The sequence below is a fragment of the Coregonus clupeaformis genome, chromosome 21 (genome assembly GCF_020615455.1).
Source record: "Coregonus clupeaformis isolate EN_2021a chromosome 21, ASM2061545v1, whole genome shotgun sequence".
Lineage (NCBI taxonomy): Eukaryota > Metazoa > Chordata > Actinopteri > Salmoniformes > Salmonidae > Coregonus > Coregonus clupeaformis.
Genome location: NC_059212.1, coordinates 22,351,630 through 22,379,544, shown reverse-complemented (window position 1 = coordinate 22,379,544; position 27,915 = coordinate 22,351,630). Strand labels below are relative to the sequence as shown.

Here is a 27,915-nt window from a genome sequence, read left to right as displayed (position 1 = left end):
ATTCAATTCTCATTCAATGCCATTATTTTAAAGCACAAACTCTTTCCATGTAACGTTCTTAATATTGGTGATAAATCAAATAGCAAGATGTTTTAATCCATATCTGCAATTAAAATGCCATTATATGTGCACTCGTTTAAACAATTGGATTTATAAATCTTAAATGTTAGTTTTTATTCTGACATAATAAAATGCATTGACAGGCTGCGCGCACTATCAACATCTGTCGCTGTGTTTAGTGGACTATGGTTTTGCATGGTGTATCTGTGTCTGCAGATTAAGCGAATAACGTTATCATTTTGGAGAATCCCATTTTTCAACCACCCCCTCCACTGGCCCCCTCCGTGTGTGGTAGTCCAGCCAGGCAACAGTGAGAAGAGAATCAGTCAAGCCGGGAACGGCGTTCACAGAGATGCTGCTCTGACGGCTAAACAAGAACATCCATAGTTGAGAGAAAAAACGGACAATAGAAATAACTTCCATCCAGTTATGGATAATAATGAATCATGTCTACATCTAAGTAAGTATGCTTTCCCTCTCTTTTTAAAGTCTTCAGACACGAGCGGTAGGTTATATCCCGAATAGGCTGCTCAGTTCTCTGCGTTGTTTGGGCAATAATGTGTCGTTTAATAAACTGAATTCTTTGTGCACAGCTGACTTTACACCCCCTGGCAATAAATCTCGCGTGGCAATGTTATTTATCTATGTAGTTAACACTTGTCCCGCGCCTAATGTATAGGCCTATTGACAAGAAGGCAGTGCCAATGCACAAGTCAGCTGATAGCGTATTTTCTTAGTCAGGGTCGGGGTTTGGCACTTTATTGCGTTTATGTAATTTATGGCCATTTTAACGCGCCTCTTGTTAAACTGTTCGCTGCGTCTTATTTATGAGTCTGGCTTGGCAAAGAAGTGCTTATCCATGCGACAGCCTGATACATTCACCCACCTCATCGCTGTTCTCGAGAAAAGGTCAACAAGACCACCGTGAGAGAGTCTAATACTTTTTTACTTTAGTAGGCTACTCTTAATTGGCTGAAATTGTTCTATTATTGAATCATCATAATTCTTTCTATCAAATAACCACAATGTGGCCACTCCACAAGCAATGAATAAGCAGCCATGTGGTCCCAAAGACTTATTCTTTCTTTGTATTGGAAATACATATTATTTTCTAGTCTATTCTATATTCTATTGCATGTCCTCGCATGATACAGCCTACTATATCGTTCCCCTATGCATATTTAGATTTTAGAGTCTGAAAATATAGGTCATTATTACACTACTATAACATAACCAATTGTCAAGAAATAATTCATTCAAAGAAAATCACACATTCAAAGAAAACCATGAAGAGTGTAGCCCTCTAAATTAGGGGATTATTACCAGAACAAACATGAATGCATGCATACATTAAATGACAGCCTACTATTATAGTAGAAATTATTCTGAAAGTCTCCAACACATTATTTCCTCATGCATTTCAGTTTTGTGTAATTACATGCTCATATTGCAACACCTGATTTTGTGGGCAGTGTGCACATAGCCTGTCTTCTCTTGAGAGCTTTCTCAATAGCAAGGCTATGCTCACCGAGTCTGTACATAGCCAAAGCTTTCCTTAAATTTGGGTCAGTCACAGTGGTCAGGTATTCTGCCACTGTGTACTCTCTGTTTAGGGCCTAATACCATTCTAGTTTGCTCAGTTTTCTTGTTAATTCTTTCCAATGTGTCAAGTAATTAACTTTTTGTTTTCTCATGATTTGGTTGGGTCTAATTGTGTTGCTGTCCTGGGGCTCTGTGGGGTCTGTTTGTGTTTGTGAACAGAGCCCCAGAACCAGCTTGCTCAGGGGACTCTTCTTTAGGTTAATCTCTCTGTAGGTGATGGATTTATGGAAGGTTTGGGAATCGCTTCCTTTTAGGTGGTTGTAGAATTTAACGGCTCTTTTCTGGATTTTGATAATTTGCGGGTATCGGCCTAATTCTGCTCTGCATGCATTATTTTGTGTTTTACATTGTACACAGAGGATATTTTTGCAGAATTCTGCATGCAGAGTCTCTCTCTCTCTCTCTCTCTCTCTCTCGCTCTCTCTCTGTCTCTCTCTAGGGTTTAGTCATGTGAACAAATCAGTGTTAGGCAAGTTTGTCTTTATGGGTTCATCCCCTGTTGTGTCTCCTCTGCAACAGTGAACTTTGCTTTATTTGAACTTTGCATTGGTTGGACTCCTGCTCTTATCCCACTGGGCACAAACTGGTTGAATCAACGTTGTTTCCACGTCATTTCAACAAAATAAATAAATCAATGTGATGATGTTGGAAAACTGATTGGATTTGTGAAAAGTCGTCAATGTAAAGGAATTTCTGGATTTTGTATTTCTTTCACCCAACTTTTAACCTACAGTAAATCAAATGACATGGTTAAAATTCTTGTTGATTTCACATTGAATTCACGCTAGTTGACAACTCAATAAAATGTCAATCAAAACTAGACGTTGAAATTATGTCTGTGCCCAGTGGGATGTGTGTATCAGTGAAGAGGAAAATGTATACTGGGTCTACCTGGATAGTACAGCCAAACTGAAAATGTGAGAGATATTCAGCAGCTCCTAGGGGACATTGAAAGTTAACTTAGAAAAATACTTTACTAATAAAACCAAAGCGTTAATTGATTGATAGATTTAATTGATTAGACAACTAGTAACATGTATAATCATAATTTTGTGGGATCTTTGTCCTATTTCACACATGTACAAGTGTGGATTTAATGCATGTGTGAATTGGAAATGTGTTTTTTGCATATCCCAACTCCCCCTGAGACACCCTCAGAGAGTGGGGTCACGGCCAGGGTTAGGCATTATCAATTAGGGTTAAGTGCCTTGCTCAAGAGCAATTAGGGTTAAGTGCCTTGCTCAAGGGCACATTAACAGATTTTTTTCACCTTATCGCCTTTCGGTTACTGGGCCAACGCTTTAACTGCTAGGCTACCTGCTGCCCCCCAATGCAATGGCAGAACACATCTTAGTTGAGTAGGAACCAGACATATTGGCTCTATGGTCACGACTGTGAGTGTGCTGACCTCTTCTTGCAGCAAGCAGTCAAAGAGAATGAGAAGTCATGTGGCTAAGTCATTAGGGTTTTCACTGCCAATGGTAATTAGGAAGGCTGACTTGGGATCAGCCCTTTTGACAATACAAGGCTACTAATACTCTCGTCCACTGACTGAGCCTCTCAGAGAATGCAAGAGAATGGTTTGAGGCTATATGATTACTGACAATCTGCATTTAAAAGCACCATTCATGCATTTCAAACAACTTTAAGGTGTATTTAAGCTGCATGTCATCTACCATGTTATCTTATGCCAGGCTATCTGAGGATAACTTCACTATTAAAAGCTACTCTGTTTTCTTTTGGCCAAAATAGGACAATACTGTTGGTGTTGTAACAGCAGAACTAGAAACATCAGGTAAATCCGCAACTCTAAACCTGAGTAGTAGAACTTGTAATAGACATATCATCTCTCTTCATGAGTTATTACACCATTGACATCATTCTCAATGCTGACCATATTTGTTCAGGGATGGGCAACTTTGATGGGGGTGGGGGCCACAAAAAAGCAGACTCATGAGGGGCCGCAGTGGCTCGTGGGTCTGCGTACCCACATCCATATACGCCCCCCACCTTGCGAGCAAAACATTTTAGCGGCCCCCCTCGTTACAGCGAAGAGAAACAATTTTGGTTTTAAAGTTAATTTCCTGCGATTATACACATTTGCCATGGGGCGGAGAGAAGGTTTTGCAATTTTATAACTAATTTCATGCAATTCTACTCATTTTGCCATTGGGCGGAGAGAAGAATTAGAAGGTTTACAGCTAATTCCATACAATTCTAAACATTTTGCAATAGGGTGGAGGCAAATGTTTGTAGTTTTTAATATGATAACTGATGATCAATGGGCCCCACCCCGTTCGGTAATTCAAACATGCTTGCTACAAGTTTAGATTGTGGTCCTCTGTAGCTCAGCTGGTAGAGCACGGCGCTTGTAACGCCAAGGTAGTGGGTTCGATCCCCGGGACCACCCATACACAAATAATGTATGCACGCATGACTGTAAGTCGCTTTGGATAAAAGCGTCTGCTAAATGGCATATATATATCTTTTTTTATAGATAGCTGGCTGCTAGACTAAATTACCAATCCCCAAAACAATCGCTGACATGGGCTAATTGAGTGACTGCTGATACACAACAAAATTAAAAAATTGCACGTTGTGTATTATATTATTCTGACTCTCAACAGTAAGTTGAGACCACGACTGAGTCCCCAACCCCCCCCATTAAAAAAAATATATATATATATATTGTAAGGGATCGGGGGTTGGCTGGGTCTAGACAGAGTCTGACACTTCCCCGATCTACAGAGAGGGGGAGTCATCAGACTCGATCTGGTTCACCTGAGTTCTGAGCACACCTGTCAGTAATTAGTGTAGGATATAAGGTGTGCTCAGAAGTTCAGTCGGTGCAAGGTATTGTTCCATTGTGACTTGCTAAGCGTTTTGTACCGAGAGAGAGAGAGAGAGAGTTTGTTGTTTTTGATTACCCGTGTATCCGACCTGTGCCTCGTTGTTTGACTCCCCGAATTGCTTAATCCTCTGCTTGTCTATCCCAGTGATTACCGTACTCTGATCCTGTGCCTGTGCCCTCGACTACGACTACGCCCGCTCCCTTGGTACCTCTGCCTGTCTCTGCCTTGCCCGGTTTTGACCACAGCGCGCCTGACCACGATTAAGCTATTCCCTTGTCTGTACTCTAATAAAGCATCGCAATTCTGCGATTGGATCTTACCACTCTGTCCGAGTATTCATTACAGAATACCTCGCCCAACCATGGATCCAGCGGAATTACAGAGGCGATGGGAGATACAGGAGAAACGGATGGATGAACTCCTGCAGCTACTCAACGCTGGTACGGCTGAAGGCACCACTCCGAGCACGGTCAGTCCTTGTCAGGCACCTCCGATTTCTCTACCGACTAAGTACGACGGGGAACCTGGCAAATGTCAGGGGTTTCTACTCCAGACGTCCCTGTATATGTCCCATAATCGTACTATGTTTCCCGATGACCGTAGCAGGGTGGATTTCATGATTTCTCTGCTAACGGGAAGAGCACTGGATTGGGCTACTGCGCTTTGGGCAGCTGAGGTCCCCGAGTTAAATGCGGAAGTTCAGTTTAAGAGACTGTTCCAAGAGGTGTTCGACCACCCAGTATCTGGGCGTAGCGTGGGAGACCAACTATGTGAACTTCAGCAGGGCCGTCGCACAGTAGCCGACTACGCTTTAGAGTTCCGTACTATAGCAGCCGGTAGCGGATGGAGCGAGACTGCTTTGCTCACCGTTTTCCGAAGAGGGCTGCGCAAAGAAGTACAGACTGAGTTGGCTTGTCGGGGAGATATCACTGCGCTACATGAGTTTATCAACATCGCCATCTCTATTGATAATCTGATAGTGCAACACAAGGTATCCACAGTCCAGGAGCTCTCGGTCACTGGTCCTAAGCAATCGACAGAGCGGAGGAGAGAATCTGAGGAGGAACCCATGCAACTGGGACGGTCACCTCTACAGGGTTCGGTGAGACAACAACGTCGGCAAGACGGACTATGCCTGTATTGTGGTCAGTCGGGTCATTTCATTCGGCAATGTCCGGTACGACCAAACCGTACCCCAGAATATCGCCTCGGAACTGCCAAACCGGTGAGTGAGACTCACGTTTTCAACATTACATCTAAACAAATGTATGTGCCAGTTACCTTATCTGTTGGAGAGAGAGTGCGCAGGTTGGAAGGTCTTATTGATTCCGGGGCGGCTGCCAGTTTTATGGATGTGGGTCTCGCTGAGGAATTGGGAGTTCAACTTATCCCAATTCAACCTCCCCTGCGAGTCAACGCGCTAGACGGTGAGCCCATGGGCACTGGGTTCATTACGCACCGTACCGAGGAAATCAAGTTACAAGTGGGCTCCATACACCATGAGAACATCATTCTGTTCGTCATTTACGCGCCACGGGAGCCGCTAGTTCTCGGCCACCCCTGGCTCGTCACCCATGATCCGGTCATCTCCTGGAAATCTGGAGATATCACTGCTTGGAGTGAGGTATGTAGGGCAGAGTGCCTCAATTTACCGTGCAAAATGTCTACTGTGGAGGATGCGCAGGGTGCAGTGTCTACTGTTGTTCCTACAGAATACCAGGATTACGCGCAGGTGTTCTCCAAGGAGAGGGCTACCATGTTACCACCTCATCGGCCCTGGGACTGCGCGATTGATCTGCTATCCGGGGCTACACCTCCTCGGGGAAGAATCTACCCGTTGTCACAGCCGGAACGAGAATCGATGAGCAAGTATATTGATGAGGCGCTACAGCAAGGGGCCATTCGCCCATCTACGTCTCCCGCCGCATCCAGTTTTTTCTTCGTGAAGAAAAAGGATGGTGGACTGCGTCCTTGTATAGACTATTGAGGTTTGAACGATATTACCATCAAAAATCGTTACCCTCTTCCTTTGATTCCAGCAGCCCTTGAGCAGGTGGGGCAGGCCTCAATCTACAGTAAACTGGACCTCAGGAGTGCGTACAATCTGGTGCGCATTAGAGAAGGGGATGCATGGAAGACCGCCTTCATCACACATCGAGGACACTACGGATATTGTGTCATGCCCTATGGACTTACCAACGCGCCCTCAGTATTCCAGGCGTTCATGAATGACATTTTCAGGGACATGATTGATCGCTTTGTTATAGTGTACATTGATGACATCCTAATATATTCTAACTCTCTGAGTGAACATGTGTCCCATGTACGACAGGTTCTGGATCGGCTCCTACAACATTCTCTGTTCGTGAAGGCAGAAAAGAGTGAATTCCATGTCACTACGATTTCCTTCCTTGGGGCCATACTCACTCCCGACGGGGGTTAAACTGGATGAATCCAAGGTGCAAGCGGTACAAGACTGGCCTCAACCCCAGACGGTGTAAGAGCTCCAGAGATTCTTAGGGTTTGCCAATTACTATAGACGGTTCGTGCGTAATTTCAGCACAACCGCAGCGCCCCTGTCGGCGATGACCAGCTACAAGGGTCGCGGTCTGAACTGGACGGAGGGGGCAGTGCGTGCGTTTGAGACGTTGAAACAACGCTTTACCACCGCTCCTATTTTATGTCAGCCGGACCCTACCTTGCCGTTTATCGTGGAGGTGGACGCCTCGGAGGTTGGAGTGGGAGCCGTGTTATCCCAACGCCAAGGTGAGCCGCCTAAATCACGACCCTGTGCTTTCTTTTCAAGGAAACTGAATCCGGCCGAGCAGAACTATGATGTGGGTAATCGTGAATTACTGGCGGTGAAGTTAGCACTGGAGGAGTGGAGACATTGGTTGGAGGGAGCAGAGCATCCGTTCCAAGTGCTCACGGACCACCGCAACCTGGAGTATCTTCACAGTGCCAAACGACTGAACTCCCGACAGGCAAGGTGGTCTTTATTCTTCAACCGTTTCCGATTCACTGTCTCTTATATCCCCGGGTCCAAGAATGGTAAGGCGGACGCGCTTTCCCGACGGTTCGAGCGCGCGGAAAGACCCGTGGAGCCAGAACCTATCCTCCCCATGAGTTGCCGTGCTGGTCCTGTGAGGTGGGCTATCGATGACACTATTCAGGAGAGCCTACAAGCGGAACCAGCCCCTCCAGAAACCCCGGTGTCTAAGGTGTTTGTACCAGCTTCGCTCGACCTCAACTGATGGAATGGTGCCACACGTCGCTGGGATCTGGTCATCCCGGAATCACTCGAACTACACGACTCATCAGCCGAAAATACTGGTGGGATTCCCTCACAGATGACGTCAGAGACTATGTATTATCCTGCCCCGTATGTGCTCAGTCCAAGGCGCCTCGTGCACTACCGGAGGGTAAGTTGATGCCATTGCCTACTCCTCAACGACCCTGGTCGCACATTGCTATGGACTTTGTTACCGATCTACCAGAATCAGAGGGCCATACTGTAATTCTCGTGGTCATCGATCGATTCTCCAAGATGTGCCGGTTAGTACCCATGACCCGTTTACCTAACGCCACTCAGATGGCTGAGACGATGTTTAACCAGGTGTTCCGGCAGTTTGGTGTTCCGGAGGATATTGTTTCCGACCGGGGACCCCAGTTTGTATCCCGGGTATGGAAGGCCTTCTGCGAACGCTTGGGTATCTCGGTGAGCCTCACCTCCGGATATCATCCCCAGGCCAATGGGCAGACAGAACGGCTCAACCAGGAAATTGGGAAATATCTACGGCAACAATGTTCGCGGCAGCCGCAAGAGTGGAGTCGATTCCTTCCTTGGGTAGAGTATGCTCAGAACTCACTCATTCACACCTCCCTACGTCTAACGCCCTTCCAGTGTGTCCTAGGGTATCAACCACCACTGTTCCCGTGGGATACCGCACCAGGGATGGTACCGGCTGTGGACGAGTGGTTCCGTCGGAGTGCGCAGGTCTGGGAGACGGCCCATCAACATCTCAGTCAAGCCTCACAACAGCAAAAGACCTACGCCGACCGACGCCGGAGACCTACTCCCACTTACCAACCCGGGCAACGAGTGTGGCTGTCTACCCGAGACCTGCGGTTCCGACGGAGCTGCAAGAAGCTCCAACCCAGGTACATCGGTCCTTTCAAAGTACAGAGACGTATTAACACTGTCACCTACCGTATGTTACTCCCTCGACACTACAGGATAAACCCTACGTTCCACGTCTCCCTGTTGAAACCTGTCCACTATAGCCCGATGTACCCCCCAATCGCTCAACAACCTACTACACCACCTTTGGAGGATGAACAGGACACCACCTATACAGTCCACGAGATACTGGAGTCAAGACGGAGACGAGGGGGCATCGAATATCTCGTGGACTGGGAGGGATATGGACCTGAGGAACGGTCCTGGGTCCTTGCTAAGGACATACTGGATCCCGCTCTCAAGGCCACTTTCCACGCTGAACACCCAGATCATCCAGGACCCCGACCCAGAGGAAGACCACCCGGTAGAGGTAGAAGGCCGTCAGGAGCCGGCCCTGGGGAGGGGGATACTGTAAGGGATCGGGGGTTGGCTGGGTCTAGACAGAGTCTGACACTTCCCCGATCTACAGAGAGGGGGAGTCATCAGACTCGATCTGGTTCACCTGAGTTCTGAGCACACTTGTCAGTAATTAGTGTAGGATATAAGGTGTGCTCAGAAGTTCAGTCGGTGCGAGGTATTGTTCCATTGTGACTTGCTAAGCGTTTTGTACCGAGAGAGAGAGAGAGAGTTTGTTGTTTTTGATTACCCGTGTATCCGACCTGTGCCTCGTTGTTTGACTCCCCGAATTGCTTAATCCTCTGCTTGTCTATCCCAGTGATTACCGTACTCTGATCCTGTGCCTGTGCCTCGACTACGACTACGCCCGCTCCCTTGGTACCTCTGTCTGTCTCTGCCTTGCCCGGTTTTGACCACAGCGCGCCTGACCACGATTAAGCTATTCCCTTGTCTGTACTCTAATAAAGCATCGCAATTCTGCGATTGGATCTTACCACTCTGTCCGAGTATTCATTACATATATATATATATATATATATATATATATATATATATATATATATATATACAGTGGGGAGAACAAGTATTTGATACACTGCCGATTTAGCAGGTTTTCCTACTTACAAAGCATGTAGAGGTCTGTAATTTTTTATCATAGGTACACTTCAACTGTGAGAGACGAAATCTAAAACAAAAATCCAGAAAATCACATTGTATGATTTTTAAGTAATTCATTTGCATTTTATTGCATGACATAAGTATTTGATCACCTACCAACCAGTAAGAATTCCGCCTCTCACAGACCTGTTCATTTTTCTTTAAGAAGCCCTCCTGTTCTCCACTCATTACCTGTATTAACTGCACCTGTTTGAACTCGTTACTTGTATAAAAGACACCTGTCCACACACTCAATCAAACAGACTCCAACCTCTCCACAATGGCCAAGACCAGAGAGCTGTGTAAGGACATCAGGGATAAAATTGTAGACCTACACAAGGCTGGGGTGGGCTACAGGAAAATAAGCAAGCATCTTGGTGAGAAGGCAACAACTGTTGGCCCAATTATTAGAAAATGGAAGAATTTCAAGATGACGGTCAATCACCCTCGGTCTGGGGCTCCATGCAAGATCTCACCTCGTGGGGCATCAATGATCATGAGGAAGGTGAGGGATCAGCCCAGAACTACACGGCAGGACCTGGTCAATGACCTGAAGAGAGCTGGGACCACAGTCTCAAAGAAAACCATTAGTAACACACTATGCCATCATGGATTAAAGTCCTGCAGCGCACGCAAGGTCCCCCTGCTCAAGCCAGCGCATGTCCAGGCCCGTCTGAAGTTTGCCAATGACCATCTGGATGATCCAGAGGAGGAATGGGAGAAGGTCAGGTGGTCTGATGAGACAAAAATAAAGCTTTTTGGTCTAAACTCCACTCGCCGTGTTTGGAGGAAGAAGAAGGATGAGTACAACCCCAAGAACACCATCCCAACCGTGAAGCATGGAGGTGGAAACATCATTCTCTGGGGATGCTTTTCTTCAAAGAGGACAGGACGACTGCACCGTATTGAGGGGAGGATGGATGGTGCCATGTATCGCGAGATATTGGCCAACAACCTCCTTCCCTCAGTAAGAGCATTGAAGATGGGTCGTGGCTGGGTCTTCCAGCATGACAACGACCCGAAACACACAGCCAGGTCAACTAAAGAGTGGCTCCTTAAGAAGCATCTCAAGGTCCTGGAGTGGCCTAGCCAGTCTCCAGACCTGAACCCAATAGAACATCTTTGGGGGGAGCTGAAAGTCCGTATTGCCCAGCAACAGCCCCTAAACCTGAAGGATCTGGAGAAGGCTGTATGGAGAAGTGGGCCAAAATCCCTGCTGCAGTGTGTGCAAACCTGGTCAAGACCTACAGGAAACGTATGATCTCTGTAATTGCAAACAAAGGTTTCTGTACCAAATATTAAGTTCTGCTTTTCTGATGTATCAAATACTTATGTCATGCAATAAAATGCAAATTAATTACTTAAAAATCATACAATGTGATTTTCTGGATTTTTGTTTTAGATTCCGTCTCTCACAGTTGAAGTGTACCTATGATAAAAATTACAGACCTCTACATGCTTTGTAAGTAGGAAAACCTGCAAAATCGGCAGTGTATCAAATACTTGTTCTCCCCACTGTATAGGCCTATGGGCTAGGCTACATGAGGTGTGTGACTATGATTTGAAAAAGTAGCCAAATAAAAAGCATGCACTGTTTGCCTTAAGCTGGGCATCAAGTGATAATATATCATTCACAATTGATAGGCTAATATTGTCACCCATCACACTATTCTTGATTTAATCTTGTCTTTACATATACTACATAATATATGTGTGACATTTGTTTTGATTAAGAATGCACCATTATCATGCACCTGTCTCGAAACAGGGGCAACGGAAAAAAAATACCTGTCATCTATGCACTTAAATAGCAAATGGAGGACACTTTTCCCGTAGTTCACTTTCCTGCCAGCCAGGTAGGCTATACTCCTGTTTTAGAAGCAATGTGCTTAATATTAGGAAGGTTGAGAAATAAATATAGTAGGCCTAGCCTATAGAAAGCTGATGGGATCCTCCTCTTTTTAAATAGAGGCCATCACCATGTTTTCTCACGCAATTGCTTAGCCTATAGAAATGTTGCGCAACATGAGCTCATGGGCTCTCATGAAGTGTTTGATTAGATTTTCGATTACATTTGCATTGATGTCAGAGTGATTAGAGGGACAATAGAGTGCTGAGTACCAGGCAGTTCAAATCAAATCAAATCAAATCAAATGTTATTGGTCACATGCGCCGAATACAACAGGTGCAGACATTACAGTGAAATGCTTACTTACAGCCCTTAACCAACAGTGCATTTATTTTTCTCTCGCAGTTGAAGTGTACCTATGATAAAAATTACAGACCTCTACAGGCTTTGTAAGTAGGAAAACCTGCTAAATCGGCAGTGTATCAAATACTTGTTCTCCCCACTGTATATATATATATACAGTGGGGAAAAAAAGTATTTAGTCAGCCACCAATTGTGCAAGTTCTCCCACTTAAAAAGATGAGAGAGGCCTGTAATTTTCATCATAGGTACACGTCAACTATGACAGACAAATTTAGGAAAAAAATCCAGAAAATCACATTGTAGGATTTTTTATGAATTTATTTGCAAATTATGGTGGAAAATAAGTATTTGGTCACCTACAAACAAGCAAAATTTCTGGCTCTCACAGACCTGTAACTTCTTCTTTAAGAGGCTCCTCTGTCCTCCACTCGTTACCTGTATTAATGGCACCTGTTTGAACTTGTTATCAGTATAAAAGACACCTGTCCACAACCTCAAACAGTCACACTCCAAACTCCACTATGGCCAAGACCAAAGAGCTGTCAAAGGACACCAGAAACAAAATTGTAGACCTGAACCAGGCTGGGAAGACTGAATCTGCAATAGGTAAGCAGCTTGGTTTGAAGAAATCAACTGTGGGAGCAATTATTAGGAAATGGAAGACATACAAGACCACTGATAATCTCCCTTGATCTGGGGCTCCACGCAAGATCTCACCCCGTGGGGTCAAAATGATCACAAGAACGGTGAGCAAAAATCCCAGAACCACACCTAGACCTAGTGAATGACCTGCAGAGAGCTGGGACCAAAGTAACAAAGCCTACCATCAGTAACACACTACGCCGCCAGGGACTCAAATCCTGCAGTGCCAGACGTGTCCCCCTGCTTAAGCCAGTACATGTCCAGGCCCGTCTGAAGTTTGCTAGAGTGCATTTGGATGATCCAGAAGAGGATTGGGAGAATGTCATATGGTCAGTTGAAACCAAAATAGAACTTTTTGGTAAAAACTCAACTCGTCGTGTTTGGAGAACAAAGAATGCTGAGTTGCATCCAAAGAACACCATACCTACTGTGAAGCATGGGGGTGGAAACATCATGCTTTGGGGCTGTTTTTCTGCAAAGGGACCAGGACGACTGATCTGTGTAAAGGAAAGAATGAATGGGGCCATGTATCGTGAGATTTTGAGTGAAAACCTCCTTCCATCAGCAAGGGCATTGAAGATGAAACGTGGCTGGGTCTTTCAGCATGACAATGATCCCAAACACACCGCCCGGGCAACGAAGGAGTGGCTTCGTAAAGAAGCATTTCAAGGTCCTGGAGTGGCCTAGCCAGTCTCCAGATCTCAACCCCATAGAAAATCTTTGGAGGGAGTTGAAAGTCCGTGTTGCCCAGCGACAGCCCCAAAACATCACTGCTCTAGAGGAGATCTGCATGGAGGAATGGGCCAAAATACCAGCAACAGTGTGTGAAAACCTTGTGAAGACTTACAGAAAACGTTTGACCTGTGTCATTGCCAACAAAGGGTATATAAAAAAGTATTGAGAAACTTTTGTTATTGACCAAATACTTATTTTCCACCATAATTTGCAAATAAATTCATTAAAAATCCTACAATGTGATTTTCGGGATTTTTTTTCTCATTTTGTCTGTCATAGTTGACGTGTACCTATGATGAAAATTACAGGCCTCTCTCATCTTTTTAAGTGGGAGAACTTGCACAATTGGTGGCTGACTAAATACTTTTCTTCCCCACTGTATATACAGTGAGGGAAAAAAGTATTTGATCCCCTGCTGATTTTGTACGTTTGCCCACTGACAAAGAAATGATCAGTCTATAATTTTAATGGTAGGTGTCAAGCGTGCTGTAGGTGGGTGTAGTGGTGGAATCAAGCGCAGGACACCGAAGTATAGTCCAAAAGACTTTAGTAATATTTCCAACAAGGAAAATATTAACACACTTGCCCGAAGGCGAAATTACGCACGAAGGCGACAAAATAACGGCGCACTAAACATGTGCGAAAATGCTCCAACGTAGTGGAGTGAAGCTCAACCGAGCGAGAATGCAACAAACAAGCAACACAACGACAGCAAATAATACAATAACACACAACACTAGACAAACACAACGAGAAACTTATAGGACACTAATTACGCAAAACGAGAAACAGGTGTCACAACAAACAGACAAAAGCAAACGAACATGAAACATACAACGGTGGCAGCTAGTATTCCGGAGACAACGGACGCCAAAGCCTGCCCGAACAAGGAAGAGAGGCAGCCTCGGCCGAAACCGTGACAGTACCCCCCCCTTGACGCGCGACTCCAGACGTGCGCCGACTCCGGCCTCGGGGACGACCAGGAGGACGCGGAGCAGGGTGCGTCGGGTGCCCACGATGGAATTCCGTCAGGAGAGACGGGTCCAAAATGTCTCTCCTCGGCACCCAGCACCGTTCCTCCGGACCGTACCCCTCCCACTCCACTAGATATTGGAGACCCCCCATCCGACGTCTCGAATCCAAGATGGACTTCACGGAGTACGCCGGTGCCCCCTCGATGTCCAATGGGGGCGGAGGAGTCTCCCTGATCTCACTTTCTTGGAGTGGGCCAGCTACCACCGGCCTGAGAAGAGACACATGGAACGAGGGGTTAATACTTTTATATTCAACAGGTAGTTGTAATTTGTAACACACCTCGTTCAACCTTCTCAGGACTTTAAATGGCCCTACAAACCGCCGACCCAGTTTCCGACAGGGCAGGCGGAGGGGCAGGTTTCTGGTAGAGAGCCAGACTCGATCACCAGGTGCGTACACCGGTCCCTCACTGCGGTGGAGATCGGCGCTCGCCTTATGACGTCGGAGGGCCCGCTGCAGGTGGACGTGTGCAGCGTTCCATGTCTCCTCCGAGCGCCGTGCCCACTCATCCACCGCAGGAGCCTCGATCTGGCTCTGCTGCCAAGGTGCCAGAACCGGCTGGTAACCTAACACACATTGGAAAGGGGTTAGGTTAGTGGAGGAATGGCGTAGGGAATTCTGGGCCATCTCGGCCCAGGGAACGCATCTTGCCCACTCCTCCGGCCGGTCCTGGCAGTATGTTCTAAGAAACCTACCCACATCCTGGTTCACGCGTTCCACCTGCCCATTACTCTCCGGGTGGTAACCCGAGGTGAGACTCACCGAGACCCCCAACCGCTCCATAAAGGCTCTCCAGACCCTGGAGGTAAATTGGGGACCTCGATCAGACACAATATCCTCGGGTACCCCGTAGTGCCGGAACACATGGGTGAATAGTGCCTCGGCAGTTTGCAGGGCGGTAGGAAGGCCCGGCATGGGGAGCAAACGACAGGCCTTAGAAAACCGGTCCACAACGACCAGTATAGTGTTATTCCCCTGAGAAGGAGGAAGGTCAGTAAGGAAATCCACCGAGAGGTGAGACCATGGTCGTTGTGGAACGGGCAGGGGTAGTAACTTACCCCTAGGCAGATGTCTAGGCGCCTTACACTGGGCGCACACCGAGCAGGAGGAAACATAAACCCTCACATCCCTTGCCAACGTGGGCCACCAGTACTTGGCACTAAGACAGTGCACTGTCCGGCCGATACCAGGGTGTCCAGAGGAGGGTGACGTGTGAGCCCAATAGATCAATCGATCCCGAACCTCGAGCGGAACGTACTTCCGACCCTCCGGGCATTGCGGTGGACTAGGGTCGGTGCGTAACGCCCGCTCGAGCTCAGCATCGACCTCCCACACTACCGGTGCCACCAGACACGACTCCGGCAGTATGGGAGTGGGCTCCACGGACCTCTCCTCCGTGTCATACCGCTGAGACAGTGCATCTGCCTTACCGTTCTGTGACCCAGGGATGTACGTGATCTTAAATGTAAACCGGGTCAAAAACATATTCCATCTCGCCTGGCGAGGGTTCATCCTCCTCGCTGCCCGGATGTACTCCAGGTTACGGTGGTCCGTCAAAATGAGGAAAGGGTGTTGAGCCCCCTCAAGCCAGTGCCTCCACACCTTTAGGGCCTGTACCACGGCTAACAGCTCCCTGTCCCCTACGTCATAGTTTCGCTCCGCCGGACTGAGCTTCTTGGAATAAAAAGCACAGGGGCGGAGTTTAGGTGGCGCGCCTGACCGTTGTGAAAGCACGGCTCCTATACCGGCCTCAGACGCGTCCACCTCTACCTGAAATGGCAAAGAGGGATCCGGATGCGCCAGCACCGGGGCCGAGGTAAACAGGTCCTTCAGCCTCCCAAACGCCCTGTCCACCTCGGCAGACCACTGCAGACGCACCGGACCCCCCTTCAAAAGAGACGTGATGGGAGCTGCCACCTGTCCAAAACCCCGGATAAACCTCCGGTAGTAATTCGCAAACCCCAAAAACTGCTGCACCTCCTTCACAGTGGTTGGTGTTTGCCAATTACGCACGGCTGACACCCGGTCTACCTCCATCTTCACCCCTGACGCAGACAACTGATACCCCAAAAAGGAGACCGACTCCTGGAAAAACAGACACTTCTCTGCCTTAACATACAGGTCGTCCTCTCCCCTAGGAGGCCATCCCCAGCACCTAGCCGCGGTGTGTCCTCCCCGACCACAGTTGGTGCAGGAGATAGACCCCCTAGAAAGCCGACCCCTCCTCTCTCTAGCGCCAGCGCCCCCGAGCTCCATGGGGCACGGCTCGGAGGCGCTGGAGGGTGAAATGGACGGACCCCCCTCGGGACGTCCGCGGGTGGCTAGCAGGTTATCCAGCCTGATGGACATGTCGACCAACTGGTCGAACGAGAGGCTGGTGTCCCTACAGGCCAGCTCCCGACGGACGTCCTCTCGTAGACTACATCTGTAGTGATCGACGAGAGCCCGCTCATTCCACCCTGCATCTGCCGCTAGAGTACGGAATTCTAGGGCGAACTCCTGGGCACTCCTCCTCCTGCCGGAGGAAGACCAGACGCTCCCCGCCGCTTTCCCCTCCGGGGGATGGTCAAACACCGCCCTGAAGCGGCGGGAGAACTCGTCGTACGTGATGGTGTCCGCGTCGATCCTCCTCCACTCCGCGTTGGCCCATTCCAACGCCTTCCCGGAAAGGCAGGAGACACGCTCTCATGTCCCGAGGGCGCCGGGTGCACGGTGGCCAGGTACAGCTCCACCTGGAGAAGGAATCCCTGACACCCGGCCGCGGTCCCATCGTAGGCCCTCGGGAGCGAGAGTCCGACTCCTCGGGGTTCCGGTGCGGGAATGGGCTGACTGGCCGATGGTGCTGGCAGGGAGGATGGCGGTGGAGGCGTCCCCCAGCCTCGGATGGTGGTGATCACCTCCTGCAGTGCGGTCCCCATCTGCAGGATCTGGTCACTTTGTTCCCGGACCTTGTCCTCCAGCGTCGCCTGGGCTGCTGCGGCTCCTGCTGATTCCATTCTTAAAGGTGTGTTATTCTGTCAAGCGTGCTGTAGGTGGGTGTAGTGGTGGAATCAAGCGCAGGACACCGAAGTATAGTCCAAAAGACTTTAGTAATATTTCCAACAAGGAAAATATTAACACACTTGCCCGAAGGCGAAATTACGCACGAAGGCGACAAAATAACGGCGCACTAAACATGTGCGAAAATGCTCCAACGTAGTGGAGTGAAGCTCAACCGAGCGAGAATGCAACAAACAAGCAACACAACGACAGCAAATAATACAATAACACACAACACTAGACAAACACAACGAGAAACTTATAGGACACTAATTACGCAAAACGAGAAACAGGTGTCACAACAAACAGACAAAAGCAAACGAACATGAAACATACAACGGTGGCAGCTAGTATTCCGGAGACAACGGACGCCGAAGCCTGCCCGAACAAGGAAGAGAGGCAGCCTCGGCCGAAACCGTGACAGTAGGTTTATTTGAACAGTGAGAGACAGAATAACAACAAAAAAATCCAGAAAAACGCATGTCAAAAATGTTATAAATTGATTTGCATTTTAATGAGGGAAATAAGTATTTGACCCCCTCTCAATCAAAAAGATTTCTGGCTCCCAGGTGTCTTTTATACAGGTAACGAGCTGAGATTCGGAGCACACTCTTAAAGGAATGCTCCTAATCTCAGCTTGTTACCTGTATAAAAGACACCTGTCCACAGAAGCAATCAATCAATCAGATTCCAAATTCTCCACCATGGCCAAGACAAAAGAGCTCTCCAAGGATGTCAGGGACAAGGCTGGAATGGGCTACAAGACCATCGCCAAGCAGCTTGGTGAGAAGGTGACAACAGTTGGTGCGATTATTCGCAAATGGAAGAAACACAAAATAACTGTCAATCTCCCTCGGCCTGAGGCTCCATGCAAGATCTCACCTCGTGGAGTTGCAATGATCATGAGAATGGTGAGGAATCAGCCCAGAACTACACGGTAGGATCTTGTCAATGATCTCAAGGGAGCTGGGACCATAGTCACCAAGAAAACAATTGGTAACACACTACGCCGTGAAGAACTGAAATCCTGCAGCGCCCGCAAGGTCCCCCTGCTCAAGAAGCACATATACAGGCCCGTCTGAAGTTTGCCAATGAACATCTGAATGATTCAGAGGAGAACTGGGTGGAAGTGTTGTGGTCAGATGAGACCAAAATAGAGCTCTTTGGCATCAACTCAACTCGCCGTGTTTGGAGGAGAAGGAATGCTGCCTATGACCCCAAGAACACCATCCCCACCGGCAAACATGGAGGTGGAAACATTATGCTTTGGGGGTGTTTTTCTGCTAAGGGGACAGGGCAACTTCACCGCATCAAAGGGATGATGGACGGGGCCATGTACCATCAAATCTTGGGTGAGAACCTCCTTCCCTCAGCCAGGGCATTGAAAATGGGTCGTTGATGGGTATTCCAGCATGACAATGACCCAAAACACACGGCCAAGGCAACAAAGGAGTGGCTCAAGAAAAAAGCACATTAAGGTCCTGGAGTGGCCTAGCCAGTCTCCAGACCTTAATTCCATAGAAAATCTGTGGAGGGAGCTGAAGGTTCGAGTTGCCAAACGTCAGCCCCGAAAACTTAATGACTTGGAGAAGATCTGCAAAGAGGAGTGGGACAAAATCCCTCCTGCGATGTGTGCAAACCTGGTGGGCAACTACAACAAACGTCTGACCTCTGTGATTGCCAACAAGGGTTTTGCCACCAAGTACTAAGTCATTTTTTGCAGAGGGGTCAAATACTTATTTCCCTCATTAAAATGCAAATCAATTTATAACATTTTTGACATGCGTTCTTCTGGATTTTTTTGTTGTTATTCTGTCTCTCACTGTTCAAATAAACCTACCATTAAAATTACAGACTGATCATTTCTTTGTCAGTGGGCAAATGTACAAAATCAGCAGGGGATCAAATACTTTTTTCCCTCACTGTACGTCTATTTCCCAAAGACAACCTCTGGATATGACGCTGAGCATGTGCACTCAACTTCTTTGGTTGACCATGGCGAGGCCTATTCTGAGTGGAACCTGTCCTGTTAAACCGCTGTATGGTCTTGGCCACCGTGCTCAGCTCAGTTTCAGGGTCTTGGCAATCTTCTTATATCCCAGGCAATCTTTTTGTAGAGCAACAATTATTTTTTTCAGATCCTCAGAGAGTTCTATGCCATGAGGTGCCATGTTGAACTTCCAGTGACCAGTATGAGGGAGTGTGAGAGCGATGACACCAAATTTAACACACCTGCTCCCCATTCACACCTGAGACCTTGTAACACTAACAAGTCACATGACACCGGGGAGGGGAAATGGCTAATTGGGCCCAAATTGGACATTTTCACTTAGGGGGGTGTACTGACTTTTGTTGCCAGCGGTTTAGACATTAATGGCTGTGTGTTGAGTTATTTTGAGGGGACAGCAAATTTACATTGTTATACAAGCTGTACACTCACTACTTTACATTGTAGCAAAGTGTCATTTCTTCAGTGTTGTCACATGAAAAGATATACTCAAATATTTACAAAAATGTGAGGGGTGTACTCACTTTTGTGAGATACTGTATGTTCATTTGAAAATAACAGGAAAACGATGTTGTAGTAAGACATTTAGACACATGTTTTGAAACAGATGTCTCTGTGTTATACTCAGCAGCATAATAAGAAGAGGATGTGAAAAAAACGGTCTGATTCCTCCGAAAAAAAAGTCTCCCAGTTATACCTTGTTCATTATTCATCAATATATAACACTAGCACACTTCCTTCCTACTCACGCCCTCTTAATTGCCCCGAAACTGTATAGAACTGGGATGGCAGTGTGATTTAATTACTGGTGTTCTCTGTAGTACTCATTATCATCAGTATCAGTGTTGAGACTTCCTAATATTACTGAATAAATCAGCCTCAGTTCATATGGGGATTCACACCACAGACAGACAAGACAGACGGATGGGTGACAGACAGACAGCCAGACAGACAGCAGATGGGAAGACATATAGATGGACAGACAGATATAGAAGAGAGAGACATAAAAACGTCTTCAGTAGACCAAGTTAGGCTGTCTGTCTGGGGTGATGCCACATGAACTGATGTTTATTCATTCAGTGCTATAGAATGTACAGTGTCTGTAGCACAAGCGGTGCTCAATAGATTGAGTATCCACTTCTGCGTCTCCTCCAGGGAACTAAGACCTGCCGGGAGATGAGCCGTAGCTCTCCCTTCTCAATACCTCTCTCTCGCTCTCGCTCTCTCTCTCTCTCTGTTTCTCTCTCTCCCTCTCCCTCCCTCTCTCTCTCCACAGACACAGAGGGATCCGACGGTCCAACATGGGGCTAATGTTTCATTGACAATTTGATGATGTCCCTTAATAGGTAGTACAAGACCTGTGTTGTTTTGGGTCCTGGGCGCTGAGAGGCCCTCTATGTGCTGCTGTGTTTGTAAAGGGGTTAGGAGACAAAGAGGGAAGAGAGTGGGGAGATCAGGTGGCGCCTTCAGTCTCTCTGTCCCTCTCTCTCCCCCTCTCTCCCTCTCCCTCTCCCTCTCTCTCTCGCTTGGCATTCAACAACACACCTGTTTCTTATCAGCCATCAGTATGTAGCTTGGTACTTGTCGAATCTGTGTGTGTGTGTGCGAGAACCCTGTAGTTGTGTGTGTCTGTGTTTCATTACGTCCGTCCGTCCGTCCATCTATGTCTTATGTGTGTTAGTATCTAGTTTGATTACCCAGGACCCTCTGCTTTCTGTCTAACCCAGATCCATCCTATAGGAACAGCCTCAGGTCTCTGTCTTGCTTGTCATCATTACCTCGTTCCTACCATGCTCTACGGTTTCCACCGCGCTTGTTGCCATGGGCTACACTCCTCTACCTGACTCATTGTTTAGGATGCTATTACCATCATCCTCAATCCTACATATACCGTTCTGTTCTTCATTTTTTCATTTTATTGTAATTTGCTGCCTCTCTCTCTCTCTCTCTCTCTCTCTCTCTCTCTCTCTCTCTCTCTCTCTCTCTCTCTCTCTCTTTCTTTCTTTCTTTCTTTCTTTCTTTCTTTCTTTCTTTCTTTCTTTCTGTATGGGGGAACTCAGAAATAGTCGGACAGAAATAGTGTCAGCATACAGGGCAGGCAGGCCCAGCCATTAGATAACATCTAGTCAGAGCCAGGCACTGTGCTCTGTGGCGACTGTTCTATACACTGGCAGGCTTGTGATTGTGAATCAGCTCCCTTATCTAATTGGCATTTTTTCTGGGCCAATCCTAGTGCTTCAGTAGAGTAGGAGCAGAGTGCAGCTCCACAGATAGAGAGGGGCTCGAGGTTGGCTTTACTCTATGTAAACTTTATAACGTTGTAGCCTCTTGTAGGATTATTGGGGAATTCAATAGACTAGCCGATATAGCATATAAATAGTCATTCTATTGCTATGCCATACAGTGACTTCTTGTATTACAACATAACGTCTCAATGTAGAGATGTTTATCAGCTTCTTGTGAATGTGTTTATGTTGTGCGAGTTCAATTGTGGTCAGACATAGCGGCCGGTTTCTTAGAAAGATAATTGAAGGCACAGTAGCCTTTACAGAAGCGTGAAGCCTTGGAGACATGTACAGTTCTGTACAGTAGCTCTATAGAGCAGCATCAATACACAGTTTCCTCCAGGACCCATCCCAAGATAATCCCCTTTAATCCTGCAACAACTGGCACAGTCCACAATCAGACCCCCCCCCCCTACGCAACACACACACTTACGCAAGCAAGCACACACACAAACACACACAGGTACATAACACACACGTACACACTCCCTCTCCAAACTCCACAGACGGCGAGTCCGTCCTCTGCTACCCCCTGGCCACATGGCGTATGACTACCCCCCCCCTCTCTGTTAATCAGTACATGAAATAGGCACCAGGATGGAAATGTAAGCCTCCTATGCAGAGAGAGAGAGAGAGAGAGAGAGAGAGAGAGAGAGAGAGAGAGAGAGAGAGAGAGAGAGAGAGAGAGAGAGAGAGAGAGAGAGAGAGAGAGAGAGGCAACGAGAGAGAGAGAGAGAGAGAGAGAGAGAGAGAGACAGAGAGTTGCAATGTAACAGAGTTGACATTTCTCACTTGAAAATTGAATTATTAAAGAGTCAAACTACAATGTAGTGTAAGTAATATGATAACAGTCAAATGGTGCAGTTTGGTATGATATTGAGAGAGAGAGAGAGAGAGAGAGAGAGAGAGAGAGAGAGAGAGAGAGAGAGAGAGACAGAGAGAGAGATAGAGAGAATGAGAGAGCTCAGCAGATCAGGGTTTCTGTACAGCAGGAGCCCATTGAGAATGTAGCTAATGACTTTATGCATTGTAACTGATGTTACACAATACTTAGAAAACAGACTCAATAAAGATCCATGGAATGATGGTGAACATGTATGAAATGGTGATTTGAATACCTATTACCACATGCATTTGTAATCGCCTTATGTCACTGTCACATGTCCAAGGCTGTTTGTGTGAATACATAAACAGTTGTAAGTTGCATGTGTCAGGTCTGTTATAATGACGGTGCTGCTGAATAGTCAAAAGAGTTATAAAAAAACACAAATTTAGATTGCTATGATTACAGATGCAACAGAGTTGCAATGTAACAGAGTTGACATTTCTCACTTGAAAATTGAATTATTAAAGAGTCAAACTACAATGTAGTGTAAGTAATATGATAACAGTCAAATGGTGCAGTTTAGTATGATATTAGAGAGGTACTCTGCCTTGGTTACAGTACATTATGCCATATTATACGAGATGTATCCATATTATATGAGACAGAAAATGGAGTGCAGAAAAAGTTCCAACTCTGCATATGTGGCTTAGTGCATTCATCCATTCTCAAGTAGTCCTGAGCCATTACAGTTATCAGTAGTTGACTCTATATTCCCATTAGTAACCATAGTAACCATTAGCAACATTACTGTGTCTTCCTATGTAATACTGAAGTGTTTTACCAATGAATGTGATGCTTTGACTTGGACTGAAAGGACTCACTATGTTCCTTCTCTCTCCTCACATACTTAAGCCATACAAGTTAATGATATCTGCTCGTCTGCATCTTCTGTCATTTCAACCGAGGAAGTCTGCAAGAGAATTTAATGAAAAAGCAATCCAAGCCCCCACTGGGTGTTTGAGAGCCCACCCAACAGGATAGAATTTCCTCCTTTTCTAGGCCAAATCCCTTTAGACACACAGAACAGTGTGTGTGTTTGTGTGTGTGTGTTTTTTTACATGGGTCTGGGTCGGATCTGATATGATTGTCACAGGTCTCGGCAATGTGTAATTTTAACTGACTTGTCCAGAAGGACCCATATAGATTCGAACGCTACTGCTGCAGTAGTATTGGGAGGAATTGTATAATTTATGCTGCTGCTCTTTGCTTTTCACTAGAGTGGCGCGTGTGGCGTTGTTGTTGGCCAATCATAAGTCATCGAAGCAGCAATAAGCTACAGTCATAGAGCCTCCTTGTGGGGCAAAGGTTAGGAGATACACTATCTAATCAATGGAACTAAAAGTTAAAGGAGAAGGATAGGCTACAACGACCAAGAGCCAACAGGTTGTCTGCTACTTAATATTCTGAATGGAGTTATTTGTAACTATGAAAAAGTGCATGCACTGCAGCCTTAGTTAGCCTAGCTAGCTAACGTTAGCTAGCTTAACTAGCTTCTCCCGGTTTGATGCAGTCAAGACAGGTACTACATAATCATATTGGATGATAAATAACCTAGCTATGGCAGCTATTAGTCTACTATAGCGCGAGTCGGCTTGGTTGGTTGTGGTCTCTCGTCTCTCCCTCCCTCTTCCATGTTCCCATGTTACTCGCTCACACTCACAGTAGCCTACGCACACAGCACGGCTCATGCTAGAGCGTCACCTCTCTCTACCTCCTCTCCTCGCGCTTTATCAGCTCTGGTTAATAAAGTAGCTTAAAAATGGACTTTTCTCCTGCTTCCCTCACTCGGATCGGACCGGGTTTGGATCTGACAAAGTCTATACGGAACGGGTGATGTTGTCATCGGGTCCGTTCGGAACGGGTCTCTATATTGTACAAACTAATTTATGCATATCGGGTCTGGATGGGATATTTCCTTTTCGGAACGGGTCCAACATCTTGGACCTGTGAATGCCTCTAGTGTATGCTACAGTGTTTCAGCAAGCTGCACGCTCTCGTGGGACTGACGCCATTGTTAACATGACATTGAACATCCTCTCCTGTCTTTCATACACGTTATATCCAATAATATAACCATATTTCTGCTTCTACATTATATTATACATTTGATTTTGGGGTAGCCTATATTATCAGAAACAGTGTATTTGATATGTATACCAAGGCATACAGTGGGGAAAAAAAGTATTTAGTCAGCCACCAATTGTGCAAGTTCTCCCACTTAAAAAGATGAGAGAGGCCTGTAATTTTCATCATAGGTACACGCCAACTATGACAGACAAATTGAGAAGAAAAAAAATCCAGAAAATCACATTGTAGGATTTTTAATTAATTTATTTGCAAATTATGGTGGAAAATAAGTATTTGGTCACCTACAAACAAGCAAGATTTCTGGCTCTCACAAACCTGTAACTTCTTCTTTAAGAGGCTCCTCTGTCCTCCACTCGTTACCTGTATTAATGGCACCTGTTTGAACTTGTTATCAGTATAAAAGACACCTGTCCACAACCTCAAACAGTCACACTCCAAACTCCACTATGGCCAAGACCAAAGAGCTGTCAAAGGACACCAGAAACAAAATTGTACACCTGCACCAGGCTGGGAAGACTGAATCTGCAATAGGTAAGCAGCTTGGTTTGAAGAAATCAACTGTGGGAGCAATTATTAGGAAATGGAAGACATACAAGACCACTGATAATCTCCCTCGATCTGGGGCTCCACGCAAGATCTCACCCTGTGGGGTCAAAATGATCACAAGAACGGTGAGCAAAAATCCCAGAACCACACGGGGGGGACCTAGTGAATGACCTGCAGAGAGCTGGGACCAAAGTAACAAAGCCTACCATCAGTAACACACTACGCCGCCAGGGACTCAAATCCTGCAGTGCCAGACGTGTCCCCCTGCTTAAGCCAGTACATGTCCAGGCCCGTCTGAAGTTTGCTAGAGTGCATTTGGATGATCCAGAAGAGGATTGGGAGAATGTCATATGGTCAGATGAAACCAAAATAGAACTTTTTGGTAAAAACTCAACTCGTCGTGTTTGGAGGACAAAGAATGCTGAGTTGCATCCAAAGAACACCATACCTACTGTGAAGCATGGGGGTGGAAACATCATGCTTTGGGGCTGTTTTTCTGCAAAGGGACCAGGACGACTGATCCGTGTAAAGGAAAGAATGAATGGGGCCATGTATCGTGAGATTTTGAGTGAAAACCTCCTTCCATCAGCAAGGGCATTGAAGATGAAACGTGGCTGGGTCTTTCAGCATGACAATGATCCCAAACACACCGCCCGGGCAACGAAGGAGTGGCTTCGTAAGAACCATTTCAAGGTCCTGGAGTGGCCTAGCCAGTCTCCAGATCTCAACCCCATAGAAAATCTTTGGAGGGAGTTGAAAGTCCGTGTTGCCCAGCGACAGCCCCAAAACATCACTGCTCTAGAGGAGATCTGCATGGAGGAATGGGCCAAAATACCAGCAACAGTGTGTGAAAACCTTGTGAAGACTTACAGAAAACGTTTGACCTGTGTCATTGCCAACAAAGGGTATATAACAAAGTATTGAGAAACTTTTGTTATTGACCAAATACTTATTTTCCACCATAATTTGCAAATAAATTCATTAAACATCGTACAATGTGATTTTCTGGAAAAAATATTCTAATTTTGTCTGTCATAGTTGACGTGTACCTATGATGAAAATTACAGGCCTCTCTCATCTTTTTAAGTGGGAGAACTTGCACAATTGGTGGCTGACTAAATACTTTTTTTCCCCACTGTATGTCTTTGCTCAGTATGCTCTGCAATTATTTTATGTTTGAAAATACACTAACTAGTGCTGCTCTCCTACCAGCTGTGTTTTTCAGTTGACTTATAATTGTCCTGTTTGCTTTGCTGTGTATAAAGCCTCATCTGTAACATAATGGCCCAGCCACTCTGAGAGAGATGAATGAGATGTTGCCTCTGATAGAAGCTAAGGGCTAACAGACTGTTCATCATCAACTATTCACTCCCTACTGAAGACTTTACCAAGGACTGTCTGTCTTTCACTGTGTTGTACAGACCATTATGTTTATGGTGAATTTTTCATTGTTATATTTTTATACATATACACATATACATACACAAAAGCACAGTCACACACACACACGTGCACGATTGTGCGGACACACACACACACACACACTGCCATGAGTGTGCATGCATTTGATACACTTTCCGACATGTACAAGAACACATTGACACTGCTGTACTTAAACTGATACAAAAATCTACTTGTATACAAAGCCCCGCTCATCCAATTCTGGCCCCGCCTCACCCCTTCACACACAGTCATATACACATATACACACTCACACAGTCACACAGATACACACCCACACACAGTCACATACACACACACTCACACACACATACACACACACATTGACAGCTGGGCGTGCGGTTAATAACCAGGTTGGAGATGCTTACAGGGGGTAAGAGGATTATACGGCCCCTGATTGATCCGACATCATCTTCATTTTGACAGGAATGAGTGGGCTCTGTCTCCACACACCAGACCAGGGCTGGTCTAGGATCAGTTTTGGCTCTCAGATCATAAAGAACTTCTACCGATAGGCTTTGTGAATATCCTCAGGCCAGACCAGAGCCTTACGGAAGTAAGCTTTATGTGACATCTTTTTGAGTGCGGACCCATCACACCTTTTATTTCTCAGAGCACTATACTACAAATGTAGTTTGGGGAGATAGCGAGGTAACTTTTGTCAACTCTGAGTTCAACTTGGGATAATCGGTACCAATGAAAGTGGCTCACCTTTTAGTCAGGTCAATTTATATGGCAACGAGTCCTTCAGAACTAACCTGCTCCTGGGAGGCTAACTCAGGGCTAACTACATTTATCCTGAATTAAGTGTCTGAGCCACGAGTTGAGGACCAATTCAATCAGATTACCTCCCTCCCGCAAAGATTGCATCATCCATTTCATTTGAGGAAGACAATATTTCATTAATCCAAAACGTTTGTATGATTTAATACAATTATTTTATCGATAGGAGTGGGAAAAAGGTGCTTGTGCATTGATAACCACACCAAAGGAATAAAATAAAGACTGCACTTCTAAAAGTCTATTTCACACCGTAACCTGCAGAATTTGCAAGATAACTTTTCTTTAATTTAGATTTCGGCAAAAATGAAAATGACTTGCCAATGCATTGATGTTTAAGCATTGTCTCAATGAAGAGTTCGATGATTGACTAGCCACGTGCGACATGCATGCAGTTAGTGCGACATGCACGCAGTTAGCCTGCTAGAGTAAGCAGCAGGTGGACGAGCAA

The 27,915-nt window shown here is 46.2% G+C and overlaps 1 protein-coding gene across 1 annotated transcript in view; it reads left to right on the top strand.

The window, feature by feature from the left end:
- Window positions 1-360: 360 nt before the first annotated feature.
- The window catches only part of LOC121535092 (retinoic acid receptor RXR-gamma-A), a 56,558-nt gene continuing 29,003 nt past the window's right edge, over window positions 361-27,915 (top strand). The window contains exon 1 of the mRNA XM_041841803.2: window positions 361-520. Within this exon, the coding sequence (XP_041697737.1) occupies window positions 490-520 (31 nt within the window). The 5' untranslated portion in view covers window positions 361-489. The remainder of the gene's footprint in view (window positions 521-27,915) is intronic.